Source organism: Cebus imitator, unplaced genomic scaffold (assembly GCF_001604975.1).
Source record: "Cebus imitator isolate Cc_AM_T3 unplaced genomic scaffold, Cebus_imitator-1.0 Scaffold243, whole genome shotgun sequence".
In the NCBI taxonomy this organism is placed as follows: Eukaryota; Metazoa; Chordata; class Mammalia; order Primates; family Cebidae; genus Cebus; species Cebus imitator.
In genome coordinates this window covers 259442-283002 of record NW_016107558.1, presented here as the reverse complement: position 1 = coordinate 283002, position 23561 = coordinate 259442, and the positions used below count along the sequence as shown (strand labels likewise).

The 23561-nt window shown below is 40.7% G+C and overlaps 1 protein-coding gene across 1 annotated transcript in view; it reads right to left on the bottom strand.

Moving 5' to 3' along the window:
- The window catches only part of GALNTL6 (polypeptide N-acetylgalactosaminyltransferase like 6), a 232000-nt gene extending 209469 nt beyond the window's left edge, over window positions 1-22531 (bottom strand). The window contains exons 1-2 of the mRNA XM_017498515.1: window positions 22350-22531; window positions 18251-18434 (exon numbers count right to left, since the gene is read on the bottom strand). Coding sequence (XP_017354004.1) covers window positions 18251-18434; window positions 22350-22506 — 341 coding nt within the window. The 5' untranslated portion in view covers window positions 22507-22531. The remainder of the gene's footprint in view (window positions 1-18250; window positions 18435-22349) is intronic.
- Window positions 22532-23561: the final 1030 nt, after the last annotated feature.

Here is a 23561-nt window from a genome sequence, read left to right as displayed (position 1 = left end):
GTGGAGTGGTGTCATCTCAGCTCACTGCAACCGCAACCTCCGCCTCCTGGGTTCTAGCTTTTCTCCTGCCTCAGCCTCCCGAGTAGCTGAGACTACAGGCACACACCACCATACCCTGCTAATTTTCGTATTTTAGTAGAGACAGGGCTTCCTCATGTTGGTCGGGCTCACTCGAGCTCCTGATCTCAAGTGATCCACTCACCCCACCTCCCAAAGTGCTGGGATTACAGGTGTTAGCCACCGCGCCTGCCTAATTCTGAATCTCGTTTTCTGTTCATATCTACTTTAGGCCCCAGCCGTTTATCTCCACATACCTTCCTAACCTACTCTTGAGAATCTCTGAGTTCTCTTTTTTTTCTGGTCCCCACATCTTACATAATGGAGAGCGACACTAGTGACACTGCACTACCTTCAAGGGAGCTCTGTTAGAGAAGAGACCAGAAAGATTTAGTCAATCAATCTATTCACCTATAAATAATGCCACGTTGTGGCTGCTTGGTGACCTTACAGTCAGGGTGTATTTCATATCTCTCAACTTGGGACACATTGGGTGTCCTGCCTGGATGCTATCCTTCTCGATTCCCTGTGTACATTACTTTTAATTTAGAAGCCAAAACCTCCTTTGTGAAAACAAAGATTTTGACCTTTTGTCCATGCTTGCTTTTAAAAACGATTTATCTTTTTACCAGCAGGTGGCAGTATAGCACAAACAAAAGTTGGAGTAAACGACCGTTTTAATATTTTAGGCTCACTTCAGCATCACAATACCAGTCCCATTCTGGCCTAGATTTCTACAATAATTCTGAATTTAAAAATAGACTCTTTATAAAGATTTGATCTATTGGTCATCTTTTTACTATCAGCCATTTGCACATCTTTTTTCAAATCGGAAAGCTTGGCCCTGGTTACATGTAAGAATTCCTTGATCCCTGGCGTGTCAAAGGTGTAAAACAAAGGAGAGTCTTTAGGAAAAATTTTCTTTATCTATTTTGCTATGTGAATTTGTCTCAATAAATTTTTACTTGCTACTTTAAATTTGCTATTAGTTAAGATAAAATTATTTGGGCTTCGGTGTGACCTCAGATAAGAAAAATGGTCTTTTGGTGGAATTTATTTGAATTAAAGTTTTAGATATACGTATACTTATTGGGATACAGTCTTCCAGAATTATAGTTTATTTTTTAGACTCAGCATTTTTTTTGAGCTTCTTCTGTTTTATTTTCTGTGTCTCATCTTCTTCTTTGACATCCATCATCTACAGCATCACCAAACTGAGGCTGAGACTCAGCATTCTTTGTGGAATTAGATTTCCTTTGATTTTGTTTCTCAGGCTTCTAAAATTATCCATATCTCTTCTAGGGAATTTCACCAACAAAACTGGAAGAAAGTATTCATCAGACCAAGATGAATTTTATGTCTCAGGGGCCAAGAGGTAGTTTGGAGGATGTGCCGAGTTCAACTTTTAGATACTAAGAAGCAAAGGTTAGGAATACAGAAAGTCAGAAATCTATTACTTAAAGGCTCTATCTACTGCGTTTTGTTTTCATACAAGACAGTGCATTGCAAAATGTTCATTATGGTGAATAAATACTTCTAATTTATATTATTCACTTGTGTGTAAATAAGCACTTGAAGTTCTTTGCTGTATTTTCTCTTTCTAGAGGCAAGAGGAATCTTCTTACTATAGGTCCCAGACCCTGCATCCCCATTTACTTTCTAGTAAATATTTTACCTTCTTCTTTCATTGTGCTGCTCAAACATGGATACCAGATTCCGGAACCTGAAGCAATGAGGTGCTGAAGGATGGGTAGAAAGAAACACCGAGCACAGAGCATACCTACAAATACTGACTCCAAACTCATTCCTTCATCCAACAAATACTCAGTAGCTACTATGAGGAGTCACTGTGTGAAGTTCCAGCCAGGAGCAGGCAGACACGCTCTCTGCTGACATCCTCATGGATCTGAACCCTGGCTCTCGCTTTGCCCTCCTAAGAGTACATGCAGGTGGATGGCATATGTCTTGCACACCATTGTCCTGTCTTGTAACTCTTCTGTCTCAGGCTGCGTCTCATCCACATACAGAGGGAAGAGGATGTGAAGACACGGGAGTACACCAGAGTGATGCTTCCACGAGCTGAGGAATGAATGCTGCTTGCAGAAGCTCAGAGAGGCTTGGAACAGATCTTTGCCCAGTGTTTCAGGGGGAGCGCGGCTCTGCTGACACCTTGACTTAGGACTCCTTGCCTCCAGAACTGTGAGACAAGTTTCACTTACTTCAAGCCTCTCAGTTTGTGGTACTTTGTTATGGAAGCCATAAGAAAATAGCCCAGATTTTGGTTCCATCTTTTTGCCTTATAGCTCGAGGGATTTCCTTGACTTTCTCCTCTAGATTGCCAGCGTGGGCTTTAGCCTGGTTCCTTCTATTATTCGGTCCATCCATTGAATTTTTTCTTTTAGTCATCATATTTTAAATCCATGAGGATTGTGCTTGTTTCCTTTCCACACAGAAACTGTTGTAGATGGTGAAGGAGGATAATTTAATTATTTAAAATAAGTATCTTTGTTTCTTCTAGGTTCTGTTGGTTTGTTCTGTTTCTTCTCTTTGTTTGCGCTAATTTAACACATGATGGTGATCAGATCACATGTTTGAAGAAAAGACTGGTAGGCTTACAGGATGTGGAAGACCTTGGTGGAAATGGTCCTTCTCTGACAGCAGGGTTGACTGTGGCCCCTGAATGAGGGGCGACGTAAGATGACAAGAAAGTTTTTCTCTCTGTGGGGCATGGGGTACAGGGAAAGCAATTGACAAAGTAAGGAGGGTTTAGTCAGGGTTGGAGCACTTCAGTGTATTTTTTTTTTTTTTTAAATTTTAATGTTTGAGACAGAGTCTTGCTGTGTCACCCAGGCTGGAGTGCAATGACGCGACCTTGGCTCACAGCAACCTCCGCTTCCCAGGTTCAAGCAATTCTCCTGCCTCAGCCTCCCAAGTAGCTGGGATTACAGTTGCGTTGCCACCGTGCTGGGCTAATTTTTGCATTTCTAGTAGAGATGGGGTTTTACCATGTTGGCCAGACTGGTCTCAAACTCCTGACCTCAGGCGATGGGCCTGCCTCGGCCTCCCAAAGTGCTAGGATTACAGGCTTGAGCCATCACGCCCGGCTCAGTGTATTTTCCTCCTTTACTTTCTTCCTTCAATGTCTAAAGTGCAAGCAGAAGGCTTTTTAAAATTTTTTATTCCTTGCTCTACCACTTAAAGAATGCAGTGGGGGAAAACAAAACTTGTATAGTGAGATAATATTTTTTGAAAGAAATTATTATTGATAAAATTTTTCTTCTTTGTTTTTCTTGTCATATTTGGCTTTCTGCCCAAGGGAGTGCAGGCTTCTTTTGGTTTAGAGGAAGGCAATGCATCACCAAGAATAAGAAAGTCACTGCTCAGCTTGGCTTTCACCTTGGCTTTCTCCTCCAGATTGCAAGCATGGGCTTTAGCCTGGATCCTTCCATTATTCAGTTCATCCACTGAATTTTTATCAAAAAGAAACAGCGCTTTTGTTTGCAATAACAATGATTTGTTGAAAGAGGGACCATGAGGTATTGGTTCCAAAAAGTCAGAATTAGGAGGTTTTGGCCCAGTTCTCATGGGTCCTGGTGGGTGGAGTGTGGTGGGGAGACAAAGATTCCAGATAGGTTTTAGGATTCCAGGACATAGAGGGATTGTCCCTACTTCCTGCCTAGAATTCATGGTTTGTGGATCCCTCCGAGTAACACACTCTATGCTGACATGAGGAAGCTCATTACAATAGAATGGTGGCATGGGGGGGGGTTGGTTAGGCAGACAGAGCCTTAGATAGCATGTCCTGGTTCTCCATAACCTGCAATGGGTGGAATCTTGCCTATTGGAGGGAGGGGAGCAGAAGAGAGTTGAATGCTAGAGGACCTGCACTATGAAGCAGGCTGAAGGGGCTCATCTGTGAGATTTGGGACTGAACAAACCCAAAGCCAGGGCTCAGTAAGAGCTGCGGCTGGGCCTCTCGGACTAGTCCTTAGCCAGAACTTAGAACTTAGGTAGAGCTGAGTCAGAGGGAGAGGAACCCTACCATGCAAAAGAGCAGGTGGAGATGTGATGGCTGGGACAGGTTATCCAGTGAGGACAAAGCCTCTTTTGAAAGGTCTGCTGCACCCCATCTGAGTCCCGCTAAGGCTAGCTGAGAAGGATAAAGCGTCAGAGGACACCTGCCCCTGTCGGGACTTCCCACACCATCAAGATGCCATCTGGAGATTGGAGGAGAATGGAGGAAGGTTGAGCAGAGCAGTTTGGAAAGGAAAAGAATCCTGGCACGGAGTTAGACCTTTGAACGGACTGAGTTCGAATTGGGAATTTACTGAGAATCTACCCATAAGATACCAAGTTCTGGATCAGAAGAAATACACGTTTACTTGGTGAGATCAGGGGCTTCCTGCTGTCCAGTGACCTGAGATTCAGGAAGGAGGGCCATGCTCTGGTCTCCTTTGGATGTTCCTCTCCTTATGGGATGGGTAGTCTGGAAGCTAAAGGCACGTCCCGTTCCTCCCACCCCCACACGCTGCACACCTCTTGTGAACTGCATTTTCCAGACTCCATTACTCCCTGCACAAAGGATTCTGAGCCTACCTCAAAGGCCTGCATCATTCCATTATTTGATTCTTTTTCCATGGGCTGCATTCCTGTAGTTTGGAATTTATACTCTTAGGTCTGGGGCTTGGGCAAAGGTTGACTATTTTTGAAGAAGGAATTGGATGCGTTCACCTGCATCGCGCGTGCCCACGGGCTGTGGAGGCACAGAACAAGCCGGAAGGGAAGGTGTGGGCTGTGGGCTGCTGTCCTGCCTGCCCACAGGTGCCACGACAGCTGAACAGACGCTAAGGAGCAATTCTGCATGCATCCTGCTCTCTGGGTTGTTTTGGAGGTATATTGATCAAGGAAGGAAGACAGAACAGAATACAGTAGTTTGCTAACTCAGTTTATAAACTTCCAAATACTTAGCCATATGCCACCTATGCCTGTACCTGAATGTGTTAGGAGCCAGCCTGCTGCTCATGGGGGAAGCAGGACTCCGGGGCTCTGTGAGGTTCCGTTATGTAGATAAAGAAAGTTACATTCATGCCCACTTGCATTGCAACTGTATGTTTGAAATCTGCTCCATATGCTACAATTATCATCTATGAGATGGTTTCTATTCCTACCCAAAACTAAAAAGTAAATTCTTGGAGCAGTGTTAAGCCATGGAAAATATGTAGGCAGCACGTATTCTTCACTAACTTTAAATCGGTGGGATGGCTGGGGATACATGCGAGGAGGAGGGAAATATGGCCTGATCCCGTGCTGGCTTCTGTATGTGCGGATTCCGGTTGTCTCAGCTTCGCTCAGCTTTCCCCGGCAGCTTCCCTCGTCCTACATGGCATTCAAACCTACTTTCTGCTTTTGTGGCTTATGATGTAATCATTCTTTCTTTCATTGTATACTTTTACCTTATCCACCACGTTACTCAATTTCTCCCTTTGTGTACCACTTCTAGAAGGCCTGGGATGAGTTTTCCCAGCAATCCAGTGCAGGCTGGAAGACCCTAAGATCCTGTTCTCCTGCCCCGTCTTACCTCAATCCCAGAAGCAGGATCTGGGCAGTCCTGGGCTTCCAACCTAGTTCCCACTGATAGAAAAACAAGCTAACATCCCATAGGAAGACAGCAAAATGGCAAACATCTTCATGTTGCCACCAAGCTCCATCAGTGAAGAAGGCTGGAGTGGGAAGATGCCTCGAAGTCACTTTGAATCAGAAGCTGCCACCTGCAGTGCCCAGTCAGCAAGAGCCTTTCCTTCCTGACTGATGGCCTGGCCTCAGCCTTTCCACTGAATTATGCCATTTACTCTCCCTCCCTCCCTCGTGCAAGAGTTCATTTTGTCCCATATTTATTGGCACTCCAGGACACAAAACAGACAGTTCTTTCTCTTAAAATGTATTTCTAGATGGTTCTATCCCAAGAAGTATTAGATCAGAAAAGAAAAAGAAAGAAAAAGGAAGAAAAGAAGAAAGAAGAAAGAAAGAAGAAAGAAGAAAGAAAGAAGAAAGAAAGAAAAATAGAAAGAAAGAATATATTGTCCCTATAATTTGGCATCCTAGTCATCACTTGATTATTTTGTTGAAGGAGGGAGTGATGATCTTGGCAAAACCAAGTGGATGTAGCCTCACTGTATATACTAAGCCTAGATCCAAATAATCTGAGCAGCAAACAATAGGGACAAATGACTTCTGTCACACATAAGCTCATGACAGTCTGCTACTCTTCTAGTGTCACTGATCTCTGTTTATATCAGGGGATTATGTGCGTTATTACTTTATTTAAAAAATTTTTTTTGCTCTGACTTTGTTAGAAGATTGAGATAGGGAATTCTCTCACTTCTGAAGCCTTCTTTCGGTCCTATACCTGACTCTACCTCTGAGCGCAATCTCAACTACTTCCACGAGAGACCTCGAACAAAGCCCCCCAAGAAGACATCAGTATACACTCAAATCCAGATTGTGTTTCTTTCTCACTCCTGTTAGTCATATGTGTACACTTTCTTAAAAAAATCATTTGAAGCAATTTACAAGCAAAATTTATCACACACAGACACATTCACAAACACACGTAAATAATGTAATATATATATTGACATATACCTATAAATACATATAAATAACCTGATACCAATGTATTATTATTACATATATGTACACACACACACACACACACACACACACACACACACTATACCATGGAAGTCAAGTTCTGACCGATAGCCCTGGTGGCCAACTCTGTTCTTCCTCTGTGGCAGAGTAATGATTCAAGACGAGAGACTTCTTGCTGATTCATGGACACAGATTCTAGTTTTCATCATTTCTTCAAATATAAATACTGAGGGCTTCAGCAGCACACCACATTTAGGCTTAGTTTTCTTTGCTAGACTTCAGATCTATCACATTGTTCAGGATTGTTATGCCTTCCCGTTCAAAGACTATAGTCTTTCTCTATAAGTTCTGAGATTATAATCACCATCAAGCCCACTGGCCCTTCCCCACCCTGCTGTCCAGCACAGATCTTTGGTCAACTCTCCTGAAGTCCACTGCTCCCACCAGCTTGGGCTCTAGTTGGTGTCTAGAATCCAGACAGCACAAAATGCTTGTAGCACCTTGGTGTTTGTTAGAAAAGGACATAACTGAAGATCAGTATCATGACCTGGCTGCCTTGTTAAAGATGCTGTTATCTACTAGGTTGTGGTTTTAAAAATGATTTAAATTGTCATTCATAGTGTAAAGGATTTCAGGAAGGCATTCTATTATTTCTAAAACATTTCTTTATCATCTTCCTTCTACATACCAGATAAATGCCTTCCATTGTCTTCTTCATTTCTTTTCTCCTTTACTCTCTACCACTCCCCTATGAGAATTTATGCTCTATTTAGACTGCTCCGTGGGTGACACCCTACAAATAGCTGTGCTCAGTCCTGCCACAATGTTTTCTGTAGCTAGCATCCTTTTCTGAAAAACTGTCATCTCATTTTCAAAGATACACAGCCTTGTCTCGCCACTTCTTCTTACAATCTTAAATTTATTTCATTCATTCCATATATATTATTGAGTGTCTTTGATGCACAGGAACTAGGTGCTAGTGACGCGGCACTGACTGCATGGAAGAAAAAAGCACTCCCTGACCTCATGGAGTTTACATTCTAATACTGATGTTGAAATGATTCGGAAAAAAGAAGGATTTTTGAATTGAGGAGGAAAGCAAAGAGGAGAGTGGAACTATAGGTGATATTTTAGCAAGGAAGCTTCAGGTGAGAAAATGAAGTGAAATAAAGCTAATATGTAGGCCTCAGGTGTATATCCCTGTCTGCAGGGAGGGAAGAGGAAGATTAGGCGAATGGCAGAACGTTCTGTTAAATTCCGCCATGCTCTGTTATCATATTATTGGGGCAGAGTCAATATTGCTGAACTTCAGGTGCTGGGAAGGGGGCTGTGTGACAGTATTTCCACAGGTACATGGATGTTTCTTCCTTAGCTAAATGCCAGCAAGATTCAGTTACAGAAGACTGGGCCAGGCAAAGTGGTTCACGCCTGTAATCCCAGCACTTTGGGAGGCTGAGGCAGGTGAATCACCTGAGGTCGGAAGTTCGAGACCAGCCTGACCAACATGGAGAAACCCCGTCTCTACTAAGAATACAAAATTAGCTGGGTGTGGTGGTGCATGCCTGTAATCCCAGCTACTCAGGAGACTGAGGCAGGATAATTGCTTGAACCTGGGAAATGGAGGTTGCAGTGAGCTGAGATTGCACCATTCCACTCCAGCCTGGGCAACAAGAGCAAAACTCCATCTCAAAAACAAACAAAAAAAAAGACTGGGGAGTCAGAAAGAGGAGAGCTAGAGCACAGAATTAGGAAAATGCCCAGATAAGGAATAAATGAGATGAAGTCAAGTCACATGTCAAGGATAGGGAAAGGACAGAACAACTTGCCCTCACACATTAGACACACAGACAGACTCAGGACACCAGTTTGGGAAGCAGAATAAAGTGGATAATAGTTGATATAACAGATATAAATTAACAACAACAAAAAAAACCCTACAAGAAAAAAACAGTCAACAATCCATTCATGAACCTCACAGTTCAACACATAGGGAGTCATTGCTATGTCTTAGGTGATGCAGTTTTATCTGTCACTATTGGGTGGTACTGGAGGTCTGGGGGTGATTGGCATGAAGAATTCAAGCCCTCACATGATCATGGAGGGGCTGTCTAACCCGGCAGCAGTAAAGCAAAACCAAGAATGAGATCAAAAGTCCAAAGTTCAAGAGGCGATGTTACCAAAGAAACAGAGAATAGTTAGAACAAAAGTCATGGTAGGCTTAGGTGGAGAAGAGCAGTGTATTCTGGAGTTCCACAGAGACCATGGTCCTGAGTGGCTGGTATGCAAGCGTGAACACCTCTTTCAGGATGGAAGAACAGATCTCATCAACTTTGAAAATAGTGCATGTAACCTACCAGGTTGCCTATGATGGAATGGCCATTACAGGAAGTTGCAGCAGAAAAAAGGTGGTTCAAGAGTCCAGACACATGGTCAGGAACCAGAAAATGGAGGTCTCCAAGCCCACGCTATCCCAGGAACCCAGAGATCTCAAGAGACCAAGACAAACTAAAGAAGATCAAGAAGGTACAGTGGAATAATTACCAGGATTGCTAATTTAGGCATTGATTTTGTTAATATCATTTTAAGTGTTAAAGGAAGGAGAAAGTCATAGGGAACATCTTGTTGAGGTAAAGAGCACACCCACAGGGAGACGGAGGAAAGCAATAGTCATTTCTGATTCTGACAAGGGAAAAGAGATTGTTGCCACCCCCTGTGGAAAATTTCTTTGTCAGATGTGATTTCCCTGGAGACTGGGGGCTCAGGACAGCCAAGGGCCTCCAGAGCCAAGGTGAGGGGGCTTCGAAAGGAGAGGTGGGTAATTTACAATGTGGCTTTGGAACATCTCTGCCCAAGTTATACTGTTTTACTTTACATTTAAAAAATCTTCAGTGAGTGTTTAGTCTGGGCTTTCAAAGGAGATTGATTTTCTTCAATATTTTGATTAGCTTTTTAAACACTTGAGCAATTTCTTCTCCTTTATCATCACCTTCTGTAGCTTAGGACACCACTTAAAAGTTTGACAGTCTTCTTCCTAAACATTTTGTCCTTTTGCAGTTGTCAAATATTGAATTAGATCTTGTTATAAACAGACCAGAAGCTGGCATTGTTGACATTTCCCTTCATTAGTAACTGAAAGCTCATATATTCAACCTATCAGGTCCAGTTTGGACTAATCATAAGAAAATAGTATGGCGAACAAGGCAATCTGTTTCATTTTCTGCTCTTATTACGAACTCACATTAAAACATTAATTGAAAAAACTACTTTGTGATAGCCTAACAGACTCCATCTTACATGTGAGGCTGATAAACTCCATCTTAGACTCTCCCTTCCCCACCATTTCTCCTTCTGGTGCACAGCTGGGTCACTCTGTACCCAGTACCTTGTAACTGTTGTAACTATATCCTTGGATATATCCAAGCAGGATATAGTTACAACAGTTACAATATACCTGCTATTGTGCATACCCTAACCCCCTTGGTGATTGATTGTGTAGAAAGTCCCCCCTGCTACCTCCCTTGATGACTGTATGGAAATACCCTTGGTAACCAGCAACTATGGGAGTCTCCTGCCTCCTGGTTACCAGCCACTTTCTTTAACCTGCTCCTTCTGCTTCTGTAAAATTTCACTTCAGCTAGACTCCCCCTCCCCTGTCCTAAGCAAGGTATAAAAGGAAATCAAGCCCCTTCTTCCGGCCCAGATGTTTTTGGGCGTGACCTGACTCTTTGTCGCTGGCAATAAAGGACTCTCAGTTGGAACTCAGAGTGTGGCACTTTCCTTCCAGCTCACTCAGTTACAACACTTCACTTAATGGGTGCCTAAGTTTCTCTTCAAAGGAAAGGAAAAGAAAATTATTGATTATCCCTAGTATTCAAAGTCTGAATGAATTAAAGAAGGTATTCATGTGAATCCTATGAGATTATTGATTAAATCTAAGATTCAAAATCTGAATGAATGAATGAAGGCATTGATTTGAGTCCTGATTTTGCCTCTTATTCATTATGATAGTTCTTCATTTCTTTGGTTCTCACTCTATTTGTAGCATTAGAAAATGACAACATCTACTTTAACCCTTTGAAAGGATTATTACAGAGAATTAATTAGATAATGTAGTGAAGGCTTTACATATGATGAAGTGCTAAACAGATGCTAGTTTTTATATTACATATTACATAGGATTCATGAAATAGATTATTTGTCCAGTTTAATTGAGTGGCTTCTGGAACAATGAGAAGTTCAGGCAAGATCTGTGGTTGTGATTGTGGAGAGCTGAAAACCTAGTTAACTCTCCAGGAACTTGTCTTTAGACTAAATTGATGAACATAGATTCTAATCTAATTCCTGCAAATGTTTGGAACTTCAGTTTTGAAACCTCAATCATAGAGAATTACGTGGATGGAGGTTGAGGTCAAGGAGCACATACTTTGGTACTTTTATGCATCAATTTGATTTTTTGAGGAAAAAGGGAATAAGATTTGTAGCAATTTGTAGCAATAGTATGGAAATCATACAAAATTTGTGAGAATATTGACTTGACTTGAGAAGCAGGGAATGTACAAAGTTCTCCCTCTACCAAATGGATATTCCAGGCTCTGGAGGTGTCCTAATGGGCGGGAAAGAATAAAAGGGAGGATGAACAGTATCTAATGAAACTTAGAGGTGAAAGTGGAGAAAATCCCCAAAGTTATCCTTCTAAGCTTACATTCTACATTAAATTCACAGTTTGACCAGTCCCTTTTTCCATGGAAATCAATTTCATGCTTTACTGATTTTGATTAAATGCAGAATTACTAATATTGGGTCAAAACCTATGTGGAAAGAGTTTTGTGTAAGACAGATTGTCTTTACTTTCAAATTCTGAGTCGGCTAACCTTCAGTGAAATCTACCCAAGTGGGATACTAAAATTTTGAAGGTCAATTAGTGCAACAATAAGGTGCTGATAAAAGCTAATAGTTTATTCTAAGCATCAAGTGAGTTGATCCTCACTCTGTTGTTATCTTCTTTGCATTAATAAAGTGAAGCTTCTATGCTCACCAAGGAGAAAGAGCCTCTCTTCCTCCAGGTTAGTCAACCCTAGCCTGGGTCCATTTCTTTATGAGCGGAGGCTCGATCTTAGCCCCACCCACACTGTCCACTGGGCACTGTCGTGCAGGCACAGTCTATCTGTATGAGACAGACCTGGAGTGAATTTGTTTGACCCAAGGTCTTGAACGTGTTTTGAAATAAGACTTGTTGTAAGGATTGGTAAAGGTCAGTGATGTTTTGGCTTTGCGAAATTCATTTACCAGCTGCATTGCTGTGTTTTATGGAAGAAGTAATTGTATTTTCTGAAGGTTTTTTTCTCTGTTTCAGTGTGACTATTCCTTAACCACTAGAGAATGCATCTTTTCTTAGTGGAATGGTAGATGAAAATCTCACTGGAATTGTGGGAATTCTTAGTTCTGCGTTCTTATTACTGTTTGCTGTGTAAACTTCGGAAAACTGCCTGAATCATCTCATTTGTAAAAATTATATATTTCATAGGCTCCAAGAAAGGATTAAATGGGCTAGGAAGATATGTACATTTTCTTGCAAAGTCCCTGACTCACAGCAGTAGACATTTAACAACTGTTAATTTTGTCTCCATCACCATGTGTGAAACAAAGAATAGCATGGAATGATGAGTCAGCAACCCCAGATTCTAGCAGTAGCTGTTAAATCTGTTAGTGGTGACATTGGATACGTCATTTAGGCTGTATAGCCCAAGTTTCCTCTTTTGGAAAAATGAGAAGTTGAATTGTCTCTAAGGCTTTTTCTAACTTGATGAATTTATGATTATTTGTACTTTTTTTTTTTTGAGATGAAGTCTCGCTGTGTCTCCCAGGCTATGGAATGATCTCAGCTCACTGCAACCTCCACCTTCTGGTTCAAGCCCTTCTCCTCCTCAGCGTCCCAAGTAGCTGGGACTACAGGCACATGCCGCCATGCCCAGATAATTTTTTTTTGTATTTTAGTAAAGATGAAAAGATGAGGTTCCACTGTGTTGCACAGGCTGGTCTCGAACACCTGAGCTTAGGCAATCTGCCCGCCTTGGTCTCCCAAAGTGCTGGGATTACAGGTGTGAGCCACTGTGCCCAGCCTATTTGTACTTTTTTTTTTCTGATTTTATTCTAAGCCTACATTTAGCAGAAAGTTGCATTTGTTACCCAAGAAGCACTGACTTTCACACAGTATTGGCACCAGCACTTTCTCACATTCTTATACAAGAAAGAGACTCAGCAAGTTCTTCACTGTGTTCCTTGGAAGAACAAAGGAAGGTACTATCAGCAAATCTATAGAAAGCATTCTACTTCTATGTGATGGTGATACAACTCTCTGTAGCAGAGAGGTAGATTTTTCCTCATTTTAGCGTGGGCTATGTCTCACACTTCTGGACTGCAGAACCATCTCACGAGGATCTCACATTTGTCCCGTGTCAGAGGATCTTTCATGCCTGAAGTGCCTACCTTGAGGTCCTTGGCAATGGGTCATGGCTATTGCTTTCCATGCCTAGGGACATTTGTAGGCTAGATATTGGCTCTGGATGAGGAATCACTGAATTCAAACTGATATGTCTGTGGATCATAGTGGTTTGTGAGATAATCAAATGGATGATTACAGAGTTTTCCCACTGCTGTATGTATATTTTTATTTTAAACTTTTTGGAAACTGGTGGTATAAATAGATGGAAAATAGAAGATGTCAGTTCTCACTAATGACTCTATGCAAGAATTCCATCGATGGTGATTAAAACTCCTAGTTTTAGAAGTCTTTAGGGAATTGTGAAGATCTATCTGAAGAAGACTGGCAGTGCAGAGATAATTTCCCCGCAATCACAAAACAAAATAGAGGTGGATTCCGAAAAATACAATAAACTTGCAAAATAACTGAATAAACTGTTGAATTGATTCTTTGTATTTAGAGAAAGGAAGCATAATATCTAGGAACCTGCATAAATTCCCTAGAAATGAACTTGGTTTTTATAGTTGACAGAGTCGTGTCTTAGGGCCTGGGTACCTGATATGATGGATGGACTATTTCATGCTGCCCTTGGAGACAAGTTGGAGAAACATTGGTAGTATTGCAGCAGTGAAATGAATTTATATAACAGTTATATCAACAAGTGTGAACTTTTACAGGATTCTAGTAGACCTGGAAAACACGGTGATAGAAGTGAAAATATGTAACCTGGAAAAGAAAAATATTTTGTTTTGTTTTTCCCTCTTGGGCAGTACAGGCATGGCAACTGTACTCAAATATTTCTAATATCTCTGTCATTAATGAGGTATTTCTTGTATCTCAAGTAGGATAATTTGGGATTAGGAAGGCAGAATTTCCTTCATACAAGGGAAATGTTTCTGTCAATAAGCCTAATAGAAAGGACTCTCTTTTGAGGTAGGAAATTGACTTTACAGATGAGTTACTGCAGAGTGTCGATGCCTATCTTGTACATTGTCTAGTGATTGCTCACCGTGAAGGGACCTGGGACAAGATAATTTCTTCAGGCCCACTCTAAACTTTTAGAAAGAAAATGAACATCTTTCTCTTTGTCGTCATGGCGGAAGGAGCATATTATGTTTTGTCATACAGAAAAGTCTTTCATTTCCAAGTGCCCTGAATTCAAGATGGACCAGGAATGAGAACACCTTCTAAAAGCCACGAATAATAAGAATTTCCTCAAAGCATTATAGCACGATAAAAGCCACCAGAAAGAGGGAACATTTTGGTTTCTTCCTTAATAAGCAGCCAAACATATTTCTTGTTTAATTTTATTTTCTTGTTTTTGAGACAGGCTCTCACTCTATCACCCAGCCTGGAATGCAGTGGCGTGATCGTGGCTCACTGCAGCTTCAACCGCTTTAGGCTTAGGCAATCCTCCCACCTCAGCCTCCCAATTAGCTGGGACTACAAGGGTGCACCACCATGCCCCACTAATTTTTTTTTTTTCTGTAGAGATAAGGTTTTGCCATGTTGCCCTGGCTTGACTCAGCCTCTTGGGCTCAGTCTGCCTGCCTCGGCCTCCCAAAGTGCTGGGATTATAGGTGTGAGCAACTGCAACTGTCACCCCAATTTTTTTTTTGAGACAGAGTCTTGCTCTGTTGCCCCGGCTGGAGTGCAGTAGCACAATCTCTGCTCACTGCAACGTCCGCCTCCCAGGTTCAAGTGATTCTCCTGCCTCAGCCTCCTGAGTGGCTGGGACTACAGATGCCTACCGCCACAGCTGGCTAATTTTTGTATTTTTAGTAAAGGCAAGGTTTCACCATAATGGCCAGGCTGGTCTCGAACTCCTGATCTCAGATGATCCACCCACCTCTGCCTCCCAAAGTGTTGGGATTATAAGCATGAGCCACTGCGCCTGACCAAAATATTTCTTAAATGTATCCAATCCAATAGGAATTACGACCACTACATAATAATTTAAATCATGAATGTTGCATGTCTCTCATATTCTAGCAGCAGTTTGTTGAAAAACAGGATACTTTTGTAAATATCAGTAAATACTTTCTTAATGCTCAAAGAGTTATCTTTTTCTTTTCTAGTCAGATTGTTGAAGATCTTGATTCCTAGTTTAGAAAGTTGGTACATGTTGATCTCTTGGACTGTGTAGTCTATGTGAAGAAATACCACATCAGGACCACATATGCATTATAACTGAAATTGAATATTTGAAAAATGACACACTTACCCACTAGTATAATACTCTAAAATTTTCAATTGAATTCAGTCCAATTCATTACTAATTAAATACTGTTCATGCCACACTAATTTCACAGAATTTTCAAGTTGAAAAACACTGCTCTAATCAATAGTCACTGAAAATTCAAGTAATGGCAGAATAAATGAGATAATTCAAATCTTGTCACTTAAGACATTTGATAAACTTGGTATGGAAAGATAACTTTTGCATCCTTATTGTATGAAAAGTCCTGGGGTTTGTGATATGTTTGCACATTCTTCTTTGGTTCCTTTCTTCCTAGCTTTTCAGCCTCCTCTCCCTGTCTTCCCACAGAAAACCATACACTTCGGCAGCAGCCTCTGGAAACATGAAACACTATAAGAAAGATGGACAGATAGACTGCATTCTGTGCACCTTAAAGCTTTACAGCCAGAGAAGCACGTTCTAGCCTAAAGCTTGTCTGCTTATGAGCACATTCAGCTGACTGCCGTGATAATGAAATTGCTGATACACTGCACAGAGCTGCTTGGGCAACCATTCTCTTATTATCAGGAAGGCGAACACACTTTGTAAGATCAAAGTGGACACCTCCTGGAAGTTACATTTATTACAAGAGGCTAAAGTGTCCACATTCCTAGAAATCAAAAAGACTTAAGGCAGAAAGATAGTAATATGCAATTGATGAATGCAATTTTTGGCAGTTCAGCAACCACCTAAGTTAGTGACAGAAACAAGAGGTAACCTAGTTCTGAAAGTTACTAATTCTGCCAGCTCTGTGGTTAAAAGCAAGGCGCTTGATATTGTAATAGCCATAGGCAGGCTCAGCCTGACAGAAATTTCGACTGTCAGTGCAGGCTCTGAGAATACTTTTATAATTGTCCCTATTGCAGATTCCGCTGATAGCGTTTTGATCCCACTATTTCAGGAAGCAGGACCTCTACTATCACAGTGCAATTAAAGTAAAGGTCATTATAGCCAGTCACTCTCACGGTATTTGGAAAGCCAGCCTGGGTGAATTTCTAGTCCTTAAAACATGACACTTTCACATTGTAGCGGCCAAACTGTGGCTCTTCTGCTGTGGGCCGGCACCTACTAACAGTTCTACTGTGGTTAAGGCCCTTTTGTACTCCTCTCCACATGCACATCTAAAATGTTTTAAATTTTACTTCCTTTTTCATATCTAGTTTTTGAACTGACATATATGGTAGCAGTGAATTGATATGGGAAAGAAGTTAAAAAACTGTGAGTTCTTCTTTATAAGTTGTTGCAATCCAAACAGGCTGCTGAAAACTTTTTTTATTTCCTCATGAGATAAACATTGAAACTAATTTGTCTTGTTAAAAAAAGTTGTATATATTTATGGTGGACAACATGATGTTTTGAAATATGTACACATTGTGGAATGGCTAAATCAAACCAATTAACATATCAACTCACACCCTTGTCCCTTGTCCTACTGTAAGCCCCTCCATTGAGATTTTCAAATGGCTGCCTTCAGACAAGTCTCAATAGCATCTCTCAGCTGAGCCCACTTCAAATGCTTATTAGAAACACTTTTACTCAGATTACTAGAAAGCTTTTCTAGTAGTTTTGAATATCCATGAAATTTTGGCCAAAGCATTTGAGGAAGTAACAAAGGTACCTTATTATTTCTTTTCAAAAACCCTCCAGTAAGTGGAGAGTCAAAAGAGGCCGAACTCCAGAAGCTCTGGGTGTTTCAGGAGAGCGCTTCATTTTACAAAAAAAAAAAAAAAACTAATGTCTTCCGAAATTCCTTTGCTTCCTCAGAGTTCATTTTTCTATAGACTAGAAATATAGGAAACATTTTCCTGATAATTATGAAATGTCGATTGTAATTTAAACTGTGTCGGAGAAGTGGTTTTTGTACTCAGTAGCTTTTTACTGCAAACGTTTACAGTCCGTATTATTGATGAAAAGACAGCATTATTTTAATGCATTTTAAATGGACTCAGAGTGTGCAAAACCTTGATCACAGTCATTTTTCTTGTACTAACAAAAATATACGTAATAGTTTTAAAATTATAATAATTTTAATGACATCAAAGGGTGCAGTATGAGGAATAGTTTTATAGCATCCCTTGGGTAATCTCTGGGCTAACTAGTGGAAAAAGTTTACTATTCACTATGAGTGGTCTTGATAGTCTTTCACACTAAACTATACATATTTCTTCTTTTTTTCTAAATGCACACTTCTCATGCCCACACTGAAAAACGGGATGTTGTTTGGTAGAAATTAGTCATTAGATTATTGCTGTACGTTCTTCTCTGTGCAGTATGTACTTAAATTAGGGGCAGGATTATTAAAGAAAATTGACTCTGGAAATATCACTTTGATTGAATTCCCCATGTTTCAGTTGTGGGAACATCTGCTCGGGAGCACTCTTCCATTCTAAGTAGACAATTTCCAACAGGGTGCAGAAAGTAGGCTTAAACACTGGTTCATATTTTATATCAATTTCTAATAAAATAAAAATAAATTAGTGATTTTCAGTAACCCTTTAGGGAAAAGTCAAAAGAACAGAGAGAATGGAAAATAAGAAAGTGTCTAAGAAGGGACATGTATTTTCTGTTTATGCATTTTCCTGGTTCTTTCATCTGTACAGTTTCATGCCGAGCAAAGTTTAAGAAGGGGTGATCCAGGTATTCAGCACAGCTGGTAATTTTCTACAGCATGTAGGCCTGACCTTTCTCTGATGTTTTGCATGTGGTTGCCACCTGTTTTATCCCATTTTGTTAGAGATTCATTGTCTTCTTGAGCCCGCGTTTGACACTGCAATGAGTCACCTGCCCTCACTCCCTTGGCCCCTCCCTTGGCTGCTACTCACTCAAAAGGGTCGCTGGGATCTGCCCTCTGGAGCTCTGGAGGGATGGGGATTCTTTTGTAGTACATTTCCCAGTCGAAGGCTCCTCGCATGGCATCCCCAGCTTGTGCCTCATACCCAAAGTGATTGTGGTCAATGACATCGATCATGGGACACACGATGGTTTTGTGGTTTAGTGCAATTTGGTCTGAAAAATGAAAGCACAGAACAGGAAATGACATGCCTGCCTCGGTCATCTATCATTTTTCAGCAAAGAGAAGCCTATAGTCCCCTACTAATGCATAACGCTTGCGGCTTTGGCTCCCTGTCGTCCTAAGAGCACTTTTCAGGAATCTCTGAATTCTGGACTTAACAGGATGGGACAGTGATTAGGCCCAATTAGAGTTGTTGTATTTTCCTTTAAGAAAGTTATGTCCCAGAGAGACTTGCAGAAGTCCATTTAGCTCTACCTCTGTCACATTTTTGCTCTGACCTGTCCCCAATCTGTCACGTTATCGTGCGTCCAACATTCACAGAGTATAAACAGTACTTGTGTTCTTTCAAGCATACTGCTAGAGCCTGCTGAGAAAATACTGGGCTGCTTTCTGGAAGTTCCAAAATGTAAATATTTAACTTCATGGTTTTTGTAGTATCTAATCTCACACCAATCTTGATGGCTGCTCCCCTCTAAATGCTGACAGATCATACATAGAATTCGTTGCTCTCAGGTTTGCCAGAGATTTTTACAAGTCTTATTTTGCCGCTGTTCTTGGAGATGAACTCTGTTGATCAAAGCTATACATTTTCTTCCCTCTCATATTTGCAAAAGTATGAGGTGATATAATACTACTGCAATCACTTCTGCTACTATTAAATTCTTGAGTTAACTACTAAGTGATTTATTCTTATGCAATTCTAATACTCTAAGCAACCCTGTAGAATAACTATTATTGTCATCCCCAATTTATGTGTGAGGTTAGAGAAATTAAATAACTTGTCAAGGGTTGTGCAGCTATTGAGAGCAATAACCAAGATGCAACCTCTGCTTAACAATCCAGTTTCAAATCTGACCTTTTGAGTGTTCCATTGTGCTTCTCATGATAGCAGAGTGGTGATTTTTTTTTTCAGTTCCAGCACCTTCCTTTCCTATGTGGGTATGGTTATTGCAATGACATTAACAGCTAGCACAGGGCACTGACATTTGCATCCTTCAGTTTAGCTAGAATAGCTACCTGTGAGGTATCTTTCTTTCCAAGAATGTGCATTTAGCTAATATTCGTTGTAACAGACCAATGCTGTCTAATAGTCAGAGCTTCTTGTTATTTGGAAAACCTCCGCATGTGACAGTAAACAAATAACACGTGTCATTTAGAACAATTATGAAGTTTGTTTAATTCCATATCATATTTTGTTTCCCATGAGATTGTGAAGTAAATGTAATTTGTGTTGGGGATAAAGTTCTTACAGTAAGGAAACTGGCCGTTTGCTTCAGAAGTTTCTCTTAAGCGTGGGATGAAATGCCTAAGGTTTTACTGGCTGTGATAATAAATGGCTTTATTTTGATGACACTTATGAAACAGGGTATGGAAACCACAGCATTCTATGGAAAAATTCTCTTCTAAGTCTATATGCCTTTTCATCGATTCATACAACTGTCCATCCATCCATCCATCCGGTCACTCTTTTGATATTTCAACAATTATTTATTGATTAGAAACGATGTGCCGGTCACTTTTTCTAGGTTCTGGGGACACCATGATGAATAACATCACAAAATTTCTGTCTTTAAGAATGAAGCAAAGACAATAAACATAATAAATAACTACATTGTACAGTGTTTTAAAAGGTGATACATGAGATGGGAAAAAAGTAAAACAGGGCAAGGGGAATGCAGGATACTGGAGTGGAAAGGGTTGCAATTTTAGAGCATGATCCTGGTAAGCCAAAGAGAGCTAGAGGTGGCCTTTGCCTTACTTTAGTTTAATTAGCAGATGAAGAGACTCCCCCCCAGTACCATTTCTAGTTAATCTCCACCAAGGGATGGCTAAGCAACTGTTTTCCACCAGGGCAAGCCTTACAACGAGTTTTACTGAATGGTATTTCCATTCAGTAATATTTTACTGAATGGCATTTCCCCCAGAGATGTCTTTGACAGAGAAGACTATCATTGCTGGGTCCAGAATATTTTTTTCTCTCATCCCTGCAGGTATTTTAATATTAAGGTTTCAGTGACTTTCTTCAATCAAATTCAGAATCAGCTTGATTTACAAGTTCCTTGACCATCACGGAATCCCAAGGTGACCCAAAGAGAATGTGTCTGTTAAATTAACTGTCAACTTTTCCTTCAGATTTCCTTTTCACCCTCATCCAGCTGTACTAGCTTAGGTTGAAAGCAGCATGACTAATTTTTCATCCACGGCTTGTGCCTACATTTCAATTTCCAGGGATCAAACAAACAGACTTAATGGGAAATTGAAATTCAGGTATAATCCCAAGGTGAAAAATGAGCCAAGAAACTGTGTGGCTCTGCCTGTTTTTTCATTTTGGATGATGTGTCAAGACACTGATAGAGGAAAATAAAAAAAGATAGTGATCCTGAGCTTGAATCATTTCTTATCCATCAGGACTATAGGAAATGAGATGCTTTAATGAGAAAATTTGGGTTGTGGGTTTCTCTTATTCTTTTTTCCTTTTTTTCTATCTTCTTTTTAGTTAGATTCAGAGTGAACAGTCAGAGACGCAATAATTGTCATTTAGGGGTTTGCTTTGGTTCATAAATAAATTAGGCCTTTTCCTGACTTCCCTGAGCATTCAACACCGTATAGGTCAAATTCTGTTTGAGGGAATCTCACTGTTGCTGATGAAGCTCTAAATTGCTATGTCCTTGGACAAGGTACTTTTAATTAAAGGCTCAGAGGAGTCTCTGACTGTAGGGGCGCCTAAACATCACGGTTTATTAGGATGGCCGGGTAGTCGTCTGTGCAGGGGTGTGGGGTTGGGCAATGTGGCGGGGGTGTTGCGTGCTGGTTGTTTCTTGTTTTAAATCCTATACAGTTTCAATTGATTTTCCACCCACATCTTTTAGTAATGGAGCTTTGCTGGTTCTTGCTGAAAACCTACACAGTAGTCAATAGCAAATTGTTCTTTCTGATACAGCTATTGTGAAGGCAGTTGCTAGTGACTTCAGTTCCAAGGCCAGGGATATTTTGACGACAAAAGTTGATTTAGCAAAGTCGGAAGGGAGAACACTATGTGTGCACCAAGAGACTTTTAGAAAGAGTGTTTTTTTTCAAGCTGACAATTTATTTCTTATCTACAAGTGGACTTTATATTTGACTTCATTTTAAAATAAAAATAATGAAGCCTGAACTGAACATACATATGTTTTCTAGCTTAAATGACTTTCAATTTTTTTGTGTTTCTAACAGTTCAAGTGTGTTATGACATAATCTTCTTTCCCTAGGCTTAGGCATATTGTAAGCATTTAAGACATAGCACCTGGACAGCAGCGCTGTGTTTGAAGGGGTTTATGCAAATACAGGGAACTGTATATTTAGGGATATAGGCTGGTGCCAGAAGTGAAAAGAATAACAGAAAAGAAATGGCATTCTAAATCCTAGAAAATGTAAAGATGCTTACACTTTAACTGTATTCTGGGGGTGAATAACTTTCCTTCCTCTTTGCTTAACAATCCTGTAATACTTGTTCTGTGTGTGTCTGTGTGTGTGTGTGTGTGTGTGTGTGTGTGTGTGTATTTTAATCGTACTGTAGTTACAGAAAGACTGTAAAGGAGTTTTGGGATACTTTTTTCTCTTAGTGTTCACCCAGTGAATTTGACTACAATAAAGGAGGATATCTAAGTTAAATGAAGGCTTTTTAAATCTGTAAGTTACATTGAAGTTGGCATTATCTAAAATGCCAAGTTTGTGTCATTACTTAGAATACTGTCTAGGACAGTTACTTGGAAAACTGTCCTCAGCCATGGTAAAATGTAGAATTCAAGGCTCTATTGGAAAACCTGTAGAAGGGACCTCTAGCGTTTGTTGATTGCAAACTAAATAGGGGCCAACCGCGCACTGCCCCTGAGGCATCCCAGGATGGTGCCACAGCAGCCTGTACTCACTGAGGAGCGGGGGCAGCCAGTTCACATTGACCTCGCAGTGGGAGTCCAGGAACGTCAGGACTTCTCCTCTGGCCATAGATGCTCCCAAGAGTCGGGTCCGGATGAGTCCTTCTCTTTTCTTGGTGCGAACAATCCTCACTTTGGAAAATCGGGCCATGTATTCTTCCAACTTATCCTTCAAGTGTTCTAAGTAGGAAGTAGAGAACGCACAGGAAAAAAATGCAAAACATTAGTTGCAGCTGAATTATGCACGGTTGTTTGTGCATCGAGAGTATGTGACTGATGAATCCTGGGGTAACATTTTAAAAGTCTATGTTTCTCACCTTCTTATCTAGATGGGAGATACTAATAAGATTTTTAGATCTTACACTTTCCAAAATGCCTCATAAACTGCAAATAGTGCCCATTTTAGAACACGGAAGTCACAGACACGCCAGAGCTCTGTTATGCAGTTACTGCTGGCTGACAGCCCCGGTGTGTAATCCTAGCCAGTACTCCAAAGATGGGCTTCTGCCATCTGGTTCCTGCTGGGTAAAGTCATATGAAAATCCTGGAAATGGGCTCTTTCCAACAAAAGGGCTCTTTACAGCAAGGCTTTGCTCATTATTTTGTGTATTGAAAATAATGCATGTAGGCCGGGCGTGGTGGCTCACACCTGTAATCCCAGCACTTTGGGAAGCCGAGGCGGGCGGATCAAGAGGTCAGGAGTTCAAGACCAGCCAGACCAACATGGGGAAACCCCATCTCTACTGAAAATACAGAAATTAGCTGGGCATGGTGGCGCATGCCTGTAATCCCAGCTACTCAAGTGTCTGAGGCAGGAGAATTGTCTGAACCTGGGAGGTGGAGGTTGCAGTGAGCCAAGATTATGCCACTGCACTCCAGCCTGGGCAACAGAGTGAGACTTCATCTCAAAAATAAATAAATAAAAATAAAAAAAGAAAGAAAATAATACATGTAAAACAACAGGAAAGAAAAATATCTGTCATATCAACAAGAACCAAACAGATTTTTTCCCCCGACAAGTTAATACCAAACTAGTAAGCAAGTTTAGCCTATGGCTTCTGATTTGAAGTGGAAAGGTGACTGACTGCAGATGAAATACTAGACAGTCATTTGGAACTTACCTCTTAAAGATTTGGAAATACATTTTAGCTATTTAAATTTGGAAATGTGTCTTGCCTAACTAAAAGCAAATAGTGGAAACAAAAT